The sequence below is a fragment of the Camarhynchus parvulus genome, chromosome 13, assembly GCF_901933205.1.
Source record: "Camarhynchus parvulus chromosome 13, STF_HiC, whole genome shotgun sequence".
NCBI lineage: Eukaryota > Metazoa > Chordata > Aves > Passeriformes > Thraupidae > Camarhynchus > Camarhynchus parvulus.
In genome coordinates, this window is record NC_044583.1 from 4,958,783 (window position 1) to 4,977,714 (window position 18,932).

General features: G+C 39.0%; 1 protein-coding gene across 3 annotated transcripts in view; it reads right to left on the reverse strand.

Annotated features, from left to right (window-relative positions):
• Positions 1–2,900: 2,900 nt before the first annotated feature.
• LOC115908560 (teneurin-2-like) overlaps positions 2,901–18,932 on the reverse strand; it is a 637,472-nt gene continuing 621,440 nt past the window's right edge. For all 3 annotated transcript variants that reach the window (XM_030957248.1, XM_030957247.1, XM_030957249.1), the window contains one exon: positions 2,901–3,320. In XM_030957248.1, coding sequence (XP_030813108.1) covers positions 3,007–3,320 — 314 coding nt within the window. In that variant the 3' untranslated portion in view covers positions 2,901–3,006. The remainder of the gene's footprint in view (positions 3,321–18,932) is intronic.

An 18,932-nucleotide genomic window follows, 5' to 3' on the forward strand; every position in this document is an offset into this window, starting at 1 on the left:
CTGGTATATGATAAAATTAAATCATACAAAATCTACAAGCACAGAAAATGGTCACAAGCTTTGTGAATGGATTTGAATGGGAGCAATTTTTAGAAATTAAGCTTCCTCTGTGCTACTTGGAGATGACAAAATAGATTTATTGATACAAAAAAAATTGCGAGAGGTATGGTTTTTTGTTTGGGGTTTTTTGAAAGTTTAAATTGTGATAGGATCTCAATATTAAAAAAAAAATAGTAATCTTTTAGAGTTGAACTACTCTTTCACAACCCTTGAGCTGTATCAGGGAAAAAGCTTTAACAGTACTTTCTATAAATTCAGAGGCGTGAGCATCATGAATTCCCTCTAATATTGCTAGGCATAAATGGATAAAGCCTCATACCAAGTAATGTCTTGCTTAATGCTGGTATCCTGCAAATATGAAACCATATCAGAGTACAAATTTCTCTTGAAATATAGATTCTTGTTACTTCCTCTCAGGATGAACACCTAGCAGGTTATTGATCTGCCTCTGAAGGACACAGTGTTTATTATGTAGAAAACCACTGCTGGGCACAAGTGTGAGAAATTAATGATGGTTTTGTAAGCGTCCACACTGTGGTGCTGAACCAGTGGGGCAACTGTCAATCTGTATGATAATGTATCCCAAAACTTCATAAAATCAGTGATGTGAAGAAGCATTGATTTTTGAGCTAACCAGGGTTTGTGAGAGAGTAAGGCTAAAAAGTTTACTGAAGTTAACACCTCTGTGTACACAACAGTTGCTTCAAACTTGCGTGATGTTTTTTTAAAACAACCAAACACACAGAAACCCTTCTCACAGAAACCCAAAATGAATTCCACATACTGGTTTATACCTTGCTTGCTGTTTGATCATGTTGTTCTTTCTCCCATTAATATCATTGTTAGAAACATGAAAAATGGATTCACTGCACTGTATTTCCAATTACTGAATAATTTGCTTATTATGGGGAGGAAAATGAAAAACAAGTGAACAGACTCATTCTTTTATCAGTCTGTGACAGTGTGTATAAAAGTGGGTTCTGAGATCATTATGTTTTCTTAGACAAAAGGTGTGACACACTGCTGCCACTGAAATGGAGACAACCACCTGCACAGAAGTGAATTCCTGCTACAGCACTGAAGCCCAATCATTCCATAATGCCAGAATTCTATTAGTCAGGTTTTTAATTTGAAATTACGCTCAGAAGCCTTAACAAAACTGTTCTAAAATCAATGGAAGTTGTCATATTTTCTGTGAATGGTATTATTAAAAGGAAAAATCAATTAACCAGTCACTGATTCTTTTCAAAACATGGGCTTCCTTGTACAAACCATTATTAGTAAATGCACATTCCCTCCTTAGTTTTGATGAAGAAATGTATCCTGCTATGCCAATGGAGAGGATATATCACTTGAAGATTCAATTTAAATCAACAAAAAAGACTGTTGTTACAAACAAAATCAATTGCACATTGCTGAACTTCTTCCTATCAATACATAAACTATAATTTTGCCCCGTTTGCTTTGACAAGCAGTTGCTTGTGTTTCCAGAGCCTGGCACACCCACTCTGCTGAAACCAAGACAACTGTCACTGAGTACAGGGAGGAGCCCAAAATAAACACCTACAAAAATGCTCTTCTGAGAGGCACCCAACATGTATCAAACAGAATTTTATCCCAATATGCTTAGCAGAGAGCTGGTGGCATGCTGCTGGAACAGTTGTTCTGAGGGTTGATGATGTTAAGGAGGTTCCTCTCTTCACCTCCTCAGAATGACAAGATCCAAACCCCTTTGTTTCTATTTTAACAAAGCTGAGTTTACACTTTCATCACCCTATAGATGGAGGGCAAATTCCTGCAAATCCTTTTTTACTATTTTCTTCTCTTGAGTTCTTTAAACCTATGTGAGCCCAGAAAATTCCCCAGGTAAGAACATGAGGGTGACCCACACCAAAGACCTGAATTTGGATCTGGGTACCTCAGAGGACAGTGCTGAATACAGGATACTCAGTCTCTACTTCTATGTCAAGCTGTTTGGTCACAAGTGACTGATGCTGTGCCCAAAGTCTCATTTCTTTGACTTTAAATTACACTAAACACAAATGTTCTGCCTCAGCCCAATGCACAGATTTGCTTTCCAAAAGCCCCCCCAATACCAATAATAAAAGAGCAAAAGAATTGTTTTTACAACTTCAAAACCATGGAAAAAATACCTAAAATTAAATTTGATTGTTACGAATTAGCATGATTGTTACAGCTATCAGCACATTGTGGATTATTAATATTACTTCAAGCTGTGTAGAAAAATCACATATAAAAACTATTTCTTTTTGGAAATTTCTTTCTGTTTCTCATCATTAAGTTTAATTTAAGATACTCGGAGCACAAACTTCTGTGACAGATTACAGCATGAAAAGTAAATTGTAAGATCACACATAATATCTATCATATGATGCGCATATACTAGTTTCCTGATAGTGATGCTAAAAAAACCCCAAAACTATTGTAAATGCAGGCAACCCCAATGAGAGGAGAGAATGATGAGGAGGACTCCATCTTATCAGAAGGCTAATTTATTACTTTATTATACTGTATTAAAGAATACTATACTATACTAAAGAATACAGAAAATATACTGAGTGCTAAAAAGATAATGGAAACTCGTGACTCTTTCCAGAGTTCCAACACAGCTTGGTCCTGATTGGCTAATGAGTCAAAACAACTCACAGCAGAGTCCAATCAAGCAACCACCTGTGGGTAAACAATCCCCAAACACATTCCACACATGAGCACAACACAGAGAGAAGCAAATGAGATAAGAATTGTTTTCCTTTTCTCTGATGCCTCTCTCGCTGCCTTTCAGCTTCCCAGGAGAAAAACCCTGGGCAAAGGGATCATGTTCAGAGAATGTGAATGCCACACAAAACAAGTTGAAAACCAGCTTTAGTGAAACTGAGAAAGTGCAAACTTCACCTTGGAAAGCAGAGTGGAGCATTTTTAAGTAGGTTAGGAATAGCAATTAGGAATACACTGAAGTAAATCCCTACCATTCTCCTCGTCTGACTTGTCGTTGTCGGAGTCGGTGAGCGTGAGCGCCGAGTTCTCGCGGCTGGACAGGCCGGAGCTCCTCCTGGATTTGATGCCTCTGCCCCAGAGCCTGATGGCGTGCTCCGGGGACATCCCTCCCTCCGTGTCCGAGTCGTTGTCGGAGCCCGTGCTCAGGGAATAGCCCTGGTGCAGGATCCCTATGTCCGAGCAGTACCCACTCCGGTGCGGAGACGGCTCGCAGATCCCCAGCTCTGCAAGGGTGAAGTTTGTTCCTAGAAGAAAAATAAAGAAAAAAAAAATTAATTAATTTGAAAAGCTAGGGGATTTATTTTCAGCTTGAAAATATCAGATGTCTTTTTAATTTTGCTCAGTTTTGTATACCAATGAGTTACTTACAGAAATCTCTGGTGCAACGGTATAGCAAGACTTAACCTTGAAAATATTGAATGTAACTAAAATGGATGAAATATACATAACAAAGGTAGGAAAGGTCTCTAAATTCTAGGCTACTCTTTTGCCCCCAAATAATTAATCATTTAATTAACATAAACCTCATGACAAGTGCTGATGACACAACCTGCTTTAGTGTGCATGTAACCTCATATTTGTAGAACAGAGCATGAGCTTTGAAGTTATGCATTTGATTACTCAAAAAGAGAATTTTTTTAAATGAAGCTCATTTTCACATACACAAATCCTTTACAGAGATAGTGAAAGAACGCAATCCTATCAATGTAAGGAAACATGGAACTTTGTCACCAATTTTCTATTTACATTTAGTGCAACTGGCAATTTAATATCTGCTAAAGAAACCAAGATAGACCTTACAATGTAACTGTTTTCTTTTTCCCCCATATTCCAGAAGAAAGAATGAATCGATACCAAAATCAGGAGGTCATTTGGTTTAAAGGCAAAACTTTCTGAGACAATGTCAAAACACGTGACCTTTAGCAGTTAATAACGACTCAGTGGACAAAATCTTATACATTTTTAAAGCTCTCAGAGTCCCCCAGGGTTCTCACAAAGTCCAGAGTTGCTGCCTGATTTCTGCTTATGTACTTGTTTCCTACAGTAATGAACAGGGCAGTAAAAAAATAAAGGGAAATATTCACTAGTCTCTAAGGCTTTCAAAGATTTTGAAAAGCAAAGTAATTTGAGCTTCATTACATTGGGTTAAAAACAAAAACCAGACTGAAGTTGCTGGCAATATAACTGCCAATTATTTAACTAATTCCTTAATTCACAGGGAAACCAGATCTGTGGTCTGTGTTTCTAAAACAGTAGTTTTATTTAGTCCAAAATCCATTTCTATTTTTTTCTCTTCCTCTATATATTTGTCAGAATGAAGCTACACAATGGAAGTTCATACACTAAATAAAACACACAAGTAAATGTCTTCTATTTATAAAGAAGGTAACTAGCTTTTTTTTTTTTTTTAGGTATTAGTATTTCTTTCTCAGATTAGCCAGGAAAGCTCATGGAGTTTTAAATCCATCTGGTTCCCCTTTCTGTATCAGCTCTCTCCACTCTTGTATCTAACTGCCAAAGCACATTTTGGATAAAGGGCGTGTGCACACATGTAAAATGCAAAACTGGGGCTCAGTTTAAATTTATTCCTGAGGGTCATCAGTTAAAGGACAGGGATGGATTTCTTCTGGAAGCCTGACCTTTGTCCTCAGCCAGCAATGACCAGGCTTGGATGTGGCTCTGGCACCCTGAGGACAAACAGCCCCGCAGTGACACCGTGGCCACAGCACCAGGGGAAGAGTTCTCACCAGACAAAGCTTCTCAAGGAATGCAACACTTAGGGGCAATGTGTAAAAAGAATTTAAAAAGTCTGACATTAAAAAAGCCAGCTCCATATTAACCCAAACCCGTCTAGTTAGGAGCATATTTTATCTGCCTTCTAATATTTAGTGTAGTAATCAGAGATTTAGTGGTTTAGTCCAAAGCAGGGAACTCAACAGTCCTAAAAATGAGCTTCTCAGGTGCACTTCAGTCTAGAGATTTTTTGCTTGTTGTTTTCTTTTTGGCTTTTTTTTTTTTGTTTTAATAAGTGAAGAGTTCTAGCATGACAGATAAAGTTACTGTTAAGGAAAACGTAAACTTTAATCATGTGCAATTTCAGTAGAAGACATTTAACAAAACCAGTTTGATTGATTAGAGTTTTGCTTCAGCCATATTAACAAACTAAGGTTAGACATTATTAAAAAGGTAAAAACCAAAACAAAATGAATATAAAAAATGGACTGAACTGAATCATAGTAGCCCACCCCAGGTAGAATACTGTTGACATTAGATACACGTTAAAATTACTAAATTCATAATGAAAATGAAATTTTTCAAATTTTCTTGTTTGCTGGTGGCATGTCTAAATTATTAATATATTAGCTAAATTAAGCTGTTGTACATACACAGTAAACATTTTGATGATATTCTGTGGATTTTAACAGCCCATACAAGCACAGATGATTTCACTTTGATTAGCATCCTGTTCTTACTTTGTCTGAGGAAAATGGCATAGGCACTGAAATACACTATTCACAAAACTCATTCACCCATTTGAGTTTTATTATCTGGGAACTTGGCATTTTCCAGTAACTGACAAAATTTTTAAAAAATTGAGAAGTGGATCATATCAAGAGCACAAATGGAATCAGCCTCTGAACCTCTGGGAAAGGATTTTCTATGCTGCTTCTCAGAAATCCCTTTATAGTCTTATGACCTGATGGTAGACATGAAATATTCTAGAAATTTTCCCATCTAGTAAAGACATGTTCTTTGCTGGTAGATTTTAAATTAGTTTTATATACTAAATTGTGGCATTTGCTTCTGCAAAATATTATTTGAGACTTTTCTGTAAGACAGCATGTAATGGCAGAATAACTTGTCCTTGAATAATCATTTTTTAACATCTACATACATACGTATATAAAAGACGTTTTCAGATATGTATTTCACATCCTAAAATACAGAAATGTATCTCTATAATTCCTGATACTTTCCTAGGCCTTAATTTACTGTAAAATCTGAGGAAAGGAAGATGGCAATACTACAGTTATATTCCCTAGACCTTTCTTATTCTGGACCATGTTCTCCTACATGCCTTGTTTTCCTAAAATGAAACTGCCCACATGTCCTGAATGACATATGAACTGCTTCCACTAACATATTCTTCTCTCATTTACTCAGCCATTATTGCACATTAAGGTACCAATGCCATCAGCAGACCACCAGTAGACCTTGTATATTCATCCTTGTATATTCCCATAGAGGAGAAATAAAATCTGGATGCACAGAAATAATTTGTCCAGTAATCCACAGAATAAGCTGAGTTGGAAGGAGATCATTGAGTCTGACTCCTGGTCCTGCACAGGACAGCCCAACCATCACACCCTGTGCATGGAAGCATTGTCCAAACACCTCCTGAGCTCTGACAGGCTGGTGCTGTGACCTCTTCCCTGGGGACCCTCTTCCTGTGCCATCCCCTGGGTGAAAAATCTTTTTCTAATGTCCAACCTAAACCTCCTGACACAACTTCAGGCCATTCCCTCAAGTCCTGTCAAGGGTCACCCTAGAGAAGAGATCAGTGTCCACCCCTCCTCCTCCCCTCACAAGAAAGGGGACCTTCTGTACCCTGCTGTATATGGAATTAGGCCTCTCCTCATTCTCTTCTTCTCCAAGAGACCAAGCGCCCTCAGCAGCTCCTCACATGGCTTCCCCTCAAAGCCCTTCCCCATCCTGGCTGCCCCCCTTTCGGCACTCTACTATTACTTTGCAGAGAAAGTATAGTCTTATAAAAGATGAAAAAATACCCAAGTCATTCCATATCCACTCAGCCCAGAATACTCCATGTGGAATCCTGATGACAAAGTTCAGCAAGAACAACCCAGTCCTCCTTGCCCCAGTGCCAGCACAAACCACAGCACCCATGAAGAGAGGATGGGCAGGCACAGCCTGGCCTGGGGTAAAGGTTTAGTGCCTCCTTCAAGGATTATCATCTGATAGTGGGAGCCCAGGCATAACAAGACCTTGTAGGGGACAAGCAGGGCAGCAGTCCCACTGCCTGCCATGCCCTGGCCAGTCAGACTGCTCTGCTGTGTGCCCACAGACAGAATGCTGGGCTACAAGCCAAACTGCACTGCCAGCACGAGCAGGCAGGCAAGGACAGCTCCTTACAGCCTGAGACATCACCCCTTACACCTGGGGCTTGCAGGGAGCTGAGAGGATCTGAACTGCCCCTCCCTGGAATACCACTTGCAAAGCAGAACTGAAATGTGCAGGCAGAATCCATTCTTGCACAGTAAAAGCTTTTTTTTTTCAGATTCTTGTAGCATCAACTACTTTGCTGGTGACACTAAGAGAAAAGAGATAGATAACATTGGATCCTTATTGGTGGAAAAGAAAAACTCCTTTGCCTTGAAGAACACAGCACCAAAAATAGAAATTCACAAGGTTTTTGCTTTTTCACAAGAAACAGAGCTCAGCAGTCTCCATCCTCAGTCCCTTCATCCCCTCCTGCAGAAACCACTAGATGGTTTTCATTAAAGGAAGGCAGTTAAACCCAGCTGCTCCCTTAAGGTGTACATAATCTCTCATACAAAAACAGATCAGCAGTGTTCTAGTTTAGCAGTGTAATATAATGTTATGTACTTGATCATGATTGCCCATAATCCACACGCTGTGAATAGTCTCTCAATAGAATTGATGTTTTCCTTTAAATGAGGACATTACTTCTATTATCTCTTTAGTGCACTTCCTTGTACAGAAATTTACTGTTCCAGTTATTTAGATATAAACACTTACTAACAGGGTGTTGAATCCAGTGATGTACTACTGTACTCATTATCCCTGCTAAGCCTAGAAAGCATGACCATTTAAGCAAAGGTTACTTTCACCTAACCCCTAGGCAAAGGTCTCATTTGGCTGACCACAAACTGCATGAATTGCCCTTCTGAAGATTAATCTAATCCAGCTGTAATCACTACAAGATGCCTCAGAGGAAGATCTCTGAAACCAGTAATGCATAGATAAGATAAATTTGCCTTCAACACGACATCAAGTTCAAGACTAGGCTAAGTCTAAAATCAAAAGAATAAATGTAACTCACAGTCTTTGCTACTACAATCAGTTACAGAAAGCAAGAATAACAAAAATATATTGATTTAAGACATTCCATCCTTTTTCAAGTTTTTGTTATGTTCACAGCTATAATGATTTTGCTGGCAGGAGTTCCACAATTTAGGTCTAATCTCTGGAAGTGGCCTCTCTTTTTAAAAAACCTCTGATGCACACTTAATTTTGCTCAGTTCTTTATAAATTCAGTCTGCTCTGGTCCCTTCTGCAGCAAGTTAACTAGAAGCAGCAAACAGAAATGTTTGTGCACGTTGAAATGCATGGTTTGAATGTAAAGTTCATTTCCTACCTTCTCCCATCAATGACAGAAGAATTCTTTAACAGTCTTTTATAAACAGCCTTGCTCCTTCCTGACTCTGACATGCCCAGGCCGGGCTGCGTTTGGCTGGGATAGAGTTGATTTTATTCTCTGTAGCTGGTATGGGGCTGTGAGGGTCCAGCTATTGCTGAGCAGTTCTTACACAGGATCAGGGTGTAAGAACTCTCTTTTCCTCCCTATCCCACCAGCTGTATTTCTGGCATCACCTTATGGAGATGAACATGATTTTGATGATATTCTGGCTTAGGGAAAAGTACACATGTATGGCTTTCTCCTCAAGTGCTGATGTTGATTAAAGACAAAAACAGATTTGAGAAGACAAGAGGCTGGACCTGGGTAGCAAACATGACTATTTATTATCTACCCCACACAGTCCATATTGAAATGCAACCCTTCAGGCTAATACTTTCTTAGCCCATCTTTCCAACTTTTCCAAGCTCTAAAGAATGGTAAAAGAACTACAGCTCCATTTATTATAAAGGAATGTGTTATTCCTAGCATTCCTCCATTCTCAAACCTGAAGGAGACAGATGTATGCAATTCTGCGAGCAATTGCTCTGCTCTCCTTCTGTGCTCTCCCTGGGTGCACTTCTCCTCCTTCTCCTTGCTGATTAAGTGCCAGCAGAAAGAAAATTCCAGGCTGAGCCTCCCCTCTTATTCTCCATCTGGCAGCAGAAGGCTGGGAAAGCCCTGCTCAGAGCTGAGCTCGTGGCCCAGCAGCAGCTCCTGGGCACACCTGAGAGCTCCCAGCACTTCTGCACTCAGATTTCAGCAGAGATGCACAGACTGAGAGAGGGGAAAGACTCCCAGACATGGAATCTCCCATTCAAAGCATGGAGATACCTTGGTTTAACCAACACAACATAAGGGATGTTCTCCTGCATCCATCTTAGAACCACTCCCTGTCCATTCTCCAAACAAACCAACCCCAAGAGACGAAAATTCAGTTCCTGTTACTTTTTCCTTCACAAGCAGCAGAGAGAGAACCGAAAGTGAAGCCTCATGGCAAATCATGGAGTTCTTGTAAACTCCCAAGCTCTGGTCCAAACACCATCAAAGTAATAGTGGGTTTTGGAGGTGGTGGTTGGGATTGTTTGTTTGTTTGGGTTTTTTAAAGAGAATTTAATGAAAAAGAGTTAGAGTGCATATTTTCTATTCACAGCCTCAAAATGGATCAAACTGTGGAATAATTTTGTTAAATGCCTGTTTCCTTTTAAGAGATAATGAATTTCTAAATAAAATCCATCACAGAAAAACAAGAAAATATTAGGAATTTCTGTGTAAAGTGACAGCTAGCATAAAGAACACAGAAAGAATTATTTTTAATTTGTTTTTTTGTTAACAAATCTGCTCAACACCTGATACTATCTCCTGTCACACAAGCATAGTATTTTCCTATGAAGGAATAACAATTGCAGCTCCATGGGAAATGTAAACTTGGAAAAGTAGTCAGCTTTAAAGATAATATAAGAAAAGAATGAAGTGCAATCCCAGTAGAGGACAGCTACCATTTAGTATCTGTATTGACTGTGCATGCTTGCAATGCACACTTAGGCTCATGTGGCACAAAGTAGTGCGATAATTGCACCATGGTCCCACAGAATTTAAAGTCAGTTTTCACCAGTAAAAAAATGTAATTTTTATTCTAGTCTACCTCAGAAGATTCAGGTCTGCTGTTGTTGAAGTATTTTCAATTGTGTCAGAAAAGGACAGTGAGTTCTCCTTGGTTTCTAGTTGACTCTTCTCTCTCTCTCCATATATATACACACACATAAAGTACTTTTTTGATAAAATCACTGTATGGCTGTTTATCTTCACTGATACACTAAACTAAGATCAATTATTAAGAAAAAGCTCTACAAAAATCTGTAGTAAACAACCAGTAGATAAATGAGCTGTTGATACTTTGCTGAATTAACGTAAAGCCTTTTCCTTATTTTCATAATCTTAAATCAAGATTTAAAAAGTGACAAAAGATAAACCACTGTTCATTACTTGATAAATAAACTGTGCTCTCAAGAAACAGCAGAAGTCAATGGTAATGAGCTTTCATACTTCCATGACTGTTTAATTGGGAACTCTCAAAAAACCTGAATCAGCTGTCAACACAGACAAAACCTTAATTGTTTCTCTCTACCTTGCTTCACAAGCTGGAAACACGGCTACTCCATATTTTATGAAGGTCCCCAGGCACATATAAAGATTTCTGAGCACTAGCAGCTGTCAGCTCTTTAGTCACAAGGTGCTTCTTCACTATAAATACCATGTCACTTAGAAATAAGGGTAATGTAAATTGTAACCTGTACAGTAGAATAAAAAGTTTAAACCATTATTCGGCTGAGAACTTGTGTTTATATTCTGAATGATGTTGCTCCTAACACATTCCAGAAATGACAGAGATACCAGCCTTTAACTCTGCATTTCTAATCCTACTAGGAGCACCATCAGTACAGCAATATGAATGACTTTGAGGACTGAGAAAATAATTCACCTAAAATGAAGAGGTTCCCAAATCAATATTTTAAACTGAGAACCGCATCAATTGAAAAAGTCATATAAAAAATCCACATAAACTTCATGCCAAACTTGGAGAATAATTAAATTAAAATCATTTGAGCACTATAGTTTTGAAGTAAAAGGTAAATATCTTATAATCAGATATCAAGGGAAACAGATGAAGCTCTTTGAGAAGTTTACCTACAAACAACCACATCTTCTTTTATTCAACAATTGTCTTCATTATATGAGATCAGGAAACATCTGTATTTATTTGACTGAATTATAAACTGCTTTCAGCTTTTCACTTTTAATCCTAGCTAAATAATTAGTTATTTTCATCAGCCAGTCCGTTGTGGTATTATGAATGAATCAGTTGGCACCAATCCAGATGATGACTGGTCCTGAACTTTGCTCCAGACAAAATACAAACCCTTAATACAGGATTTCTTTTATTCTACCCATGACTGCTGTTTGCACACTGCACATACAATCCCAAGCATACAAACACAGTGATCTGCCTGGCTGGCACACCCAGAGCTTGCAGGGCTGCAGCAACAGCGCTGCAGAGCCAACAGCTCCACTGCTGGAGCTAGCGGGTCATGCCAGGCATCTGAGGACCCACGGAAGAAGAAATATGATCTCCTCCCATGCACCTCTTTTCCTTCCCTACCCTGCAGTGCTTTCCAGGCAGTCACAACACACTGCTGTTTGAGTTTGTTTGCCTGGTCCCTGTGTACCCACGTTGAACACCAACACTTCAGCCTGTTGCACTCAGCAGTGCTGGCAGGCACGGGCTGTTCCAAGGTTCTCTTCCCACCTCAGCCCCCCCACCTCCCCGCAGTTAATGTAAACTGCTTCTCTATTTCATCTACACTTCTCTGTGTTTCAGTGGTTTAGAATTTCAATGTTTTAATTTAGATTACTTTTCCCTTCCTCAATGAACAGAGAAGATTTGTGTTATGTGCCAATAAACAGCTATAGATTCTGTTTATTCAAACTTTCTGCTGTTTGAAACTACATCTTTGTTCTATAAAACTCCATTGGAGCAACAGGGCCAGTTGTTGCACTTCTGTTGTCCCTTCCCTCTCTCTTTTGTCTCAGATTTGAAGGACTGCCAGCACTGACTTTATTGGTTAATAACAGAGGGACATGCAAGTGTGCCAAAGAGTGATTCAAGCTCCTACCATCACTCTGCATTAGGTTTAACACGTGGCAGTGTGCGATCTCCCGAAGAGGAATTATCAAGATATCTCAATTAGAACAACAATTTTGTCAAATAATCTTTTATGTATGGGAAAATGTTGACCCTGATTTTCACAAACTGGCTTTAAAAAGAATGATTTTGCCCCACTACATCAAATATTCTACACAAGAACCAGTTGTAATTAAAAAAATACTACACTTGCCTGTCACTTAGTTCTGCATTAAAAATTTTACAGCCTAACCCCAAAGTCTTTATGAGGCATTATTTTTAAGATATAACACAGCAAATACTACAAAATCAGACCAAAATTCAGTTGGTTTAAAAGAGAGTTACTGTGAAGGCTGTGTTATCTGACTATTTTTAACACTCACGTCATCTCAATTGCTAAGTGCCTTTACTTGCTTCATAAGTGCCTTGCAGATCAGGTGAAATGATAAATTCACATCTCACTGATAAAGGTCAAGTATGCCTAGGCATCATACGATTACATTATTATTTTTTTTATTTATCATCATCATCATTATTATTTTTGAGTTTGCAGACTCCAATTATAGAACTCTTCGGATTTAGCAAGAGAGAGATTAGATTGGATTATTCATTAATCCTCCCACTAGTTCACACTTTTCAGCCCACCAACATTTTGTAGACAAGCATTTTAGGCTAGTTCACACAATTCCCTTTAGGTTATATGGGAGTCACAAGCAGCTCTGAACCTAAAATCTTTGAAAGGGAGTATGGAGTATGTAAGGACAGCATTAGAGAACAGGGATGGGAAAAAACCCTCTCCTCTCTGCTGCTTCAGGATGCCTTGGATGAGAGCTTGTCCATTTTGCTGCCAGACTCCTCACCCATGACTTGTATACTGACAGCAGCACTGCCTGGTGCTGTTGGATGTCTCTTGCCTGTGGCCTTGCAGTCACTGTCTTATCAGAAAAAATTCTGTTCTTAATTACCAGTGTGGCAGGGCACATGAGCTAAGCTGGCTGGTGGCCTCAGGTGGCTTAAGCCACCATGACGGGCTCTGGATATTCAGATTTATCCATCACTTTCAGACTGATGAACTCTGATTCGGCTGAGCATGCCAGCACCTCTATTTAAATTTCAGATTTGTGGTTCTCAAAGGCATTTGCTTGTTCCATTTCCTTTTTTGTTATCTCTTCAAAGACTTCAGAACAGAGAACAGGCATACATGTCAAAAAACTACCTTTGGATTTAAGTTCTTCTAAAACTTACTTTTGTTATGGGGACTGAACACAGAATAAGTTTTATAGGGCTTTGGAGTCCTTTTTTTTTTTTTGCATAGTTTGGGGTTTTTTTTGGTGGATTTTCTTTCTTTTGGCTTGTTCATTTTAAACTGGGAATTTGGTGAACAACATGCATGGATATAGAATCAAGGAGAGAACAGTTTCATCCCTGAACAGGAAAGCCTGAAGAGAAAACCCTCCATCCAAAAAAGTGAACAATCCAAAAGTTTCTAAGGGTTTCTGACCTGGAAAGTCACAACAGAAATCTATAGCTAAAATAATCAGAAGTGTACAGTTGAGATAAGCTGTGGTCCTCTAAATTATTTTAGGGATAACTTTAAGAAGTTTAAAGCAGGAACCCACAAATCAAGTAATTTCCATTCAAATATGTTCTCTGCAGGGGGAAAAGATACTTTAGTTAAAGAATTTTTGGTAAAAATCAAGCACCAAACTAGTGATACTCCTGTTGATCCTTCTTAACATTACTTATATGTAAGAACATGTTTGAAAATGAGCTTGGAAGTGAAGTTATTTTCCAATTAAATGCACAGACAGCACGGAGCACAGGCTCCCCCAGGTAAACACTGCCCTGCCCACGTGCACCCAGAACTGCCAGGGGGGTTTGCAGGCTGGGGCTGCAGTGGCTGTGCCCCCACCTCACACGGTTCCTGGACCAGCCACATCCAGCCAGAATTAGTAAAGCCTGACTTGAGAGCACTGGTAGCAGAAAATTTGTGAACAGGAAACTGGAACAAGCACCACGAGGCATATGGGCTCTTTTAACTAACCCACTGGAGCTAAAGGAAAATGAGAAAAACATTGCCATTTGGTTTCCATTTTACCTAAAATTATGGGGTTTAATTTTTGACCTATTTAACAATACTTGCCTCTTCAGAGTCCCACTGCAGGCACAGCACACAGCAAATGGGTAATACTGCTCAAAATTTGTTTCCACTGCAGACTAATGCCGCTGCTTTTTTAAAATTAGCCTACAACATTCCTGTTATCATGAAATGCCCTTTTAGAGGGGAAAAAGAAACCTACACCAGCCTGCTCTTATGAATACCTCAAGCATTCAAAATTAGCAGTGAGAATCCTGTGGATACTGCATACTCCCATCTTAAGAGTAGATGTGGCACTGTATAGTTTTGGTATTAAGTTCTGCCAAGGTTCCTTTCAAGCAAAGAACTATTTATCTACTTAACACAGAACATAACCAACTTTTGTAAGTTTCATATATTACATTTATTTCAAAATGCTTGGCATTATTAATCCTTTTTATATTGTTAATATAAAGACGCTGCTTCAAAACCCCAGAAAGTTTATTTTTTTCCTCTCTTTTTTGCATTGCATGCACTGATGAACTAGCCTGCTCAGCAAGCATTTAACAGATTAGACACTTGAACATGGTTTCAGGCAATGCTCTCTCATGTTTCTGCGTATTGCCTGATAAACACTTCAAAGTAAACCGCTCATAAATATGAAATGAAAAGCCAAGAAGTCGTTATGCACAGCTTTGAGATACAAATCTCTTTATTCCCCTCTGAAGTGGAATTTGATTGACATAATGAGTCATAGATCCTGTCCAGGGACACACCGCCTTATCCCCTTTTCCTCAGGAGACAGGGAGTCTTTAAAGAAATCCACTTCAGAACTCTCTGACAGACAGCTCCAGGAAAGTTGAACACTACACAAATGTATTATTTTGTATTAATACCTACCTTAACAACTGTGACATGTGTCAAAGACTGACTCCAAAGCCCCAGCGCCTAACCCTGTTACAGGTGGCCAAGTCCCAGATGTCCATTCTATCTCACTATCACGGACACAGCGACACAGGGCCACAAAGGAGAGCTCCCAGAGCCACAAGGGCTGTGCTCAGCTGGGCTCTGTCCTGTGCTCACCCCCTGTGAGCCTGGGCAGCTCCATCTCCAGCAGGCAGGAACAGCTCCTGGTGGAGCTTCAGGAGGAACAGGCGAGCCCTTGGGCTGCTCCACCTCGGAGCCTGGCACTTCTTTCCCCTTTCCTTTCCCCTTCTCCTCTCCTTTCGGCACAGCCCCTCCTGCCCAGCTCTGCCCACCCTGGGCCAGAGCAGAGGGGGCTGCCAGGGATGCTCCCACCCAAGGAGTTCCACATGGCTGTGACCCTCATTAGAAGGCAGATTTATCAGGTACAGACCCCCACAGTCATTTCCTACAGTTCACAGGTCCGTGCTGTGAAGGAAATTAAGACTTTCATGTGAGAAGGAGCAGTTAAAACCATCTAGCCTGAAAAAACCTCTGAAATGCTAATTTGGATATTGCTGTTAATAAATGATACCCATATGAAAATGACAAAAACTATGTAATTATTGGTCATTGCTATTCCACAAAATGTCTATTCCAATAAAAGTCAAGCTTTAAGCCACCACAGTGAAACTGCTGATCAGTAGTACCATAAACAAAATTATAGTGCAATAAATTGCTACCCTACAATGTTATATTCACAACCTGCATTTGTAGTATTTGTGGAGGCTTTTAGAAGGCATCCAGAAAATATCTGCCTAAATTAAGATGCAACTTCTGGCACTTTATTTGCTAGCCATGGTGTATACATTAAATTATCCATCCTTACTGGCTTTCATTAGTCTCTACTCCCTGTGAAATAATCATACACAAAGTATACAAGATCCACCACTCACAACTTGGCTTTCTTTTGTTAGTCATAGTGCTATTATTAGTGTTATACATGGGCCATTCACATGATTTATACAATAATACATACATCATTAAGATTTAAAAGGCAACAGTAAAAAATTAGCTTAATTTGTGGCGTTCAAAATGCACTCAATTTTTTTTATTATTTTGCCAATAAAAATGAAAAGCTAATATCTACAAAAAGCACACAGTAAAACAATAAAATGGAGAGAAGACTAACTATTAAGAGGACTGAATTCATATTACATGTAAATAATGAAACATTAAAGTCTAATTTTGCAGAAAAAGGCTGAAAGGGAGATTTAGAAGCTTAAGATGATGAAAAAACCACAATGTGGTATTGCCCTCCATCTACAAAGAACATCACTGCCTCTTCTCAGTCACAGAGATGACTCAGACATTGTTTTTCCCTCTGAAATGTTTCTTGTTAAAAACTTTTACTGTTGTTATTTATTATTTGCAAATGACAAATACGTTTTGACCCTGCGATATTGCAAGCACTCTTCCTTCTCAGACATCTTAATGGCCTGCCCTGGCTTCTCTAATCTGGTAAGCAATAAAGATTTACATCAAAATACAACAACTTGAATTGCAACAAATATCAAGCAAAATGGGCAAGTGCTTGAAAAAGCCCAGAACTAAATCAAAGCTTATGACTATAAACAGGCGTTCTCCTATTTTGCAATTTTTGATTATGGATTGCCCTATGTAAATTACAATTTTTTTCCTAAATTGCAACTTTTTGTAACTATTTTGACGCTTTGTGAAGAATGATTACCATACACAGAACTAGGGAATTATGGCCAAGTACCTTGGCACATATCTGAAAACACTGTCACACCCAAGTATTAATTTTAACACATGTATTATTGCAGTGTTGATGGATTGCCAAATGAAAGGGAAATAAGGCATCCAAAATATTCTGAATCACTCAGTCTTCACAAGTCTTCTGCAGCCCTCACAATTCCTCCAAAATCAATATTACACATGCCAGTAAAATGACTTCAAAAATGAACTAGAACCTAAAATAAATACCTTTTTTAATGGTAAGTATCTTAGAATAAAGCATGTTTCTATAAACTAATGTCATTATAAGAGATGACACCACAGTTACTGAGCTTTCATTACAAGATGTGAAATGTTTGGGGAGGGCTTCAGGCAGCATTAGGCATTCTGATGAGGTGAACAAGCACAGCTGCCACTCATACCCCTGGCTCTGTCAGTCACCTCAGCACACAGAAACCACTGGGAAAGGAGCTCCGCAGAGACCTGCAATTGCTGCTTGACCTGCAGCTGAAAAGCAAGCGCTTTGCTCACTAGATCTATTAGCCCTTTGACTTCACTCATTCACTGGCTAATATAAATACCTTGCTGAAGTGAGTGATTAATTCCATTTCTTTGGCGAGAGCGCTGAATTCTTGAAGCCTCTAGAATGACTATCCATGGAGGTTCCAAAACATAACTGGTTACCTGTCATTTGTAGTTAGAAATCTAATGGTGGCAAAGGCCACCAAGTTGTTGGTTTTTTTTCTTTTTCCCCTCTTCAACTTCTCCCCAAGAATAAGAAAAGAACCTCTCCTTTTCTTGCTGCACCATAGTTTCATGTAACAGACACCAAATCAATCATCATCTCTATCCATTTTTATTCAGTCATCTTTGTGCTAGAAGCCTGTTCAACAAATCAACATCTTTCCATTTCTTTCTTGTGTTTCCCAGGTTTGACATCAACACAACAGCTGAAACAACACTTACTGTTCTCCTAAAGGAACAAGGCTTCCCTCAGCTTAAGGATTCAGACAACCTCAAAGAGAGGAAAAAACCCCAAACCACCTTTGCACACACTGCTGAATTCTCCCCTGGACAGAACCAACAGATTTTTAAAATTGTTTAAGACGTCAGTGCATAAGAAGGAGTCTGGAAAGCATTCTGACAACAACAATGGGAATCTGACCTGACAGTCCATTGCTTTTACATGAAAAATTCCATCTTTTTTCCTTCCTTTTGTATTTCTGATCTATTAGATCCTGGCATCTTCTGATCGAAGTATGGCACTGTGATGAAAACACTGTACAAACCAAGTTTCCAAACTAGAAACAGAAGTTCCCTTCCAATCATGTTGACAATTTTCTTCATTAATAACCAGATAGAGAATATCTATAGTTAGTTTTGTAAATTAGGGTTGTGCCAATCAAACAAGGAGCTGGACATAATGGGGTAAATGAACCCAAATTTTGGGAATGTTTCTAAAGGCTTCCTTCCCTGCTTAAGTCTCATTCTGAGGAAAGAAGGAATACCTTTAGAAGTATTACAATCAATTCTAGCCTTGCATGCTGGAACAGTTGCAAGTGTAAGAGATAGAGCCTATCTGTTAGTTCACTCATCTCTGCTGCCTTCAGCTTTGGTCCCAAACACAAAACATATACACAAAAATGTCACTAAATCCCACAGATGTCTGAAAAATATGCAAAGGGGAATATTTCCGTTTTGAAGGTGCTGGTAATGCTGACATTCATTTTCAGTGCACACAGAACAGTTGCAGATTAGTCCTAAGAAATGAGCAAGAGCATTTTCAACTCGTGCATATGCTTATATTTACAAACAAATTCTTCCCATTTATGCCAATTGCTAAAAATTATTAACTTAGCTAAAAATTTCTGATAAAAAGTCAAACATTCAACAATCTTGTAAGTCCAAGTGTATTTGAAAGCTGGCAACAAATTGGAAGGATAGGGTTTTGAAGTCAAACTGGAAAAAAAAAAGTAAAATATAGATAACTACATATATTT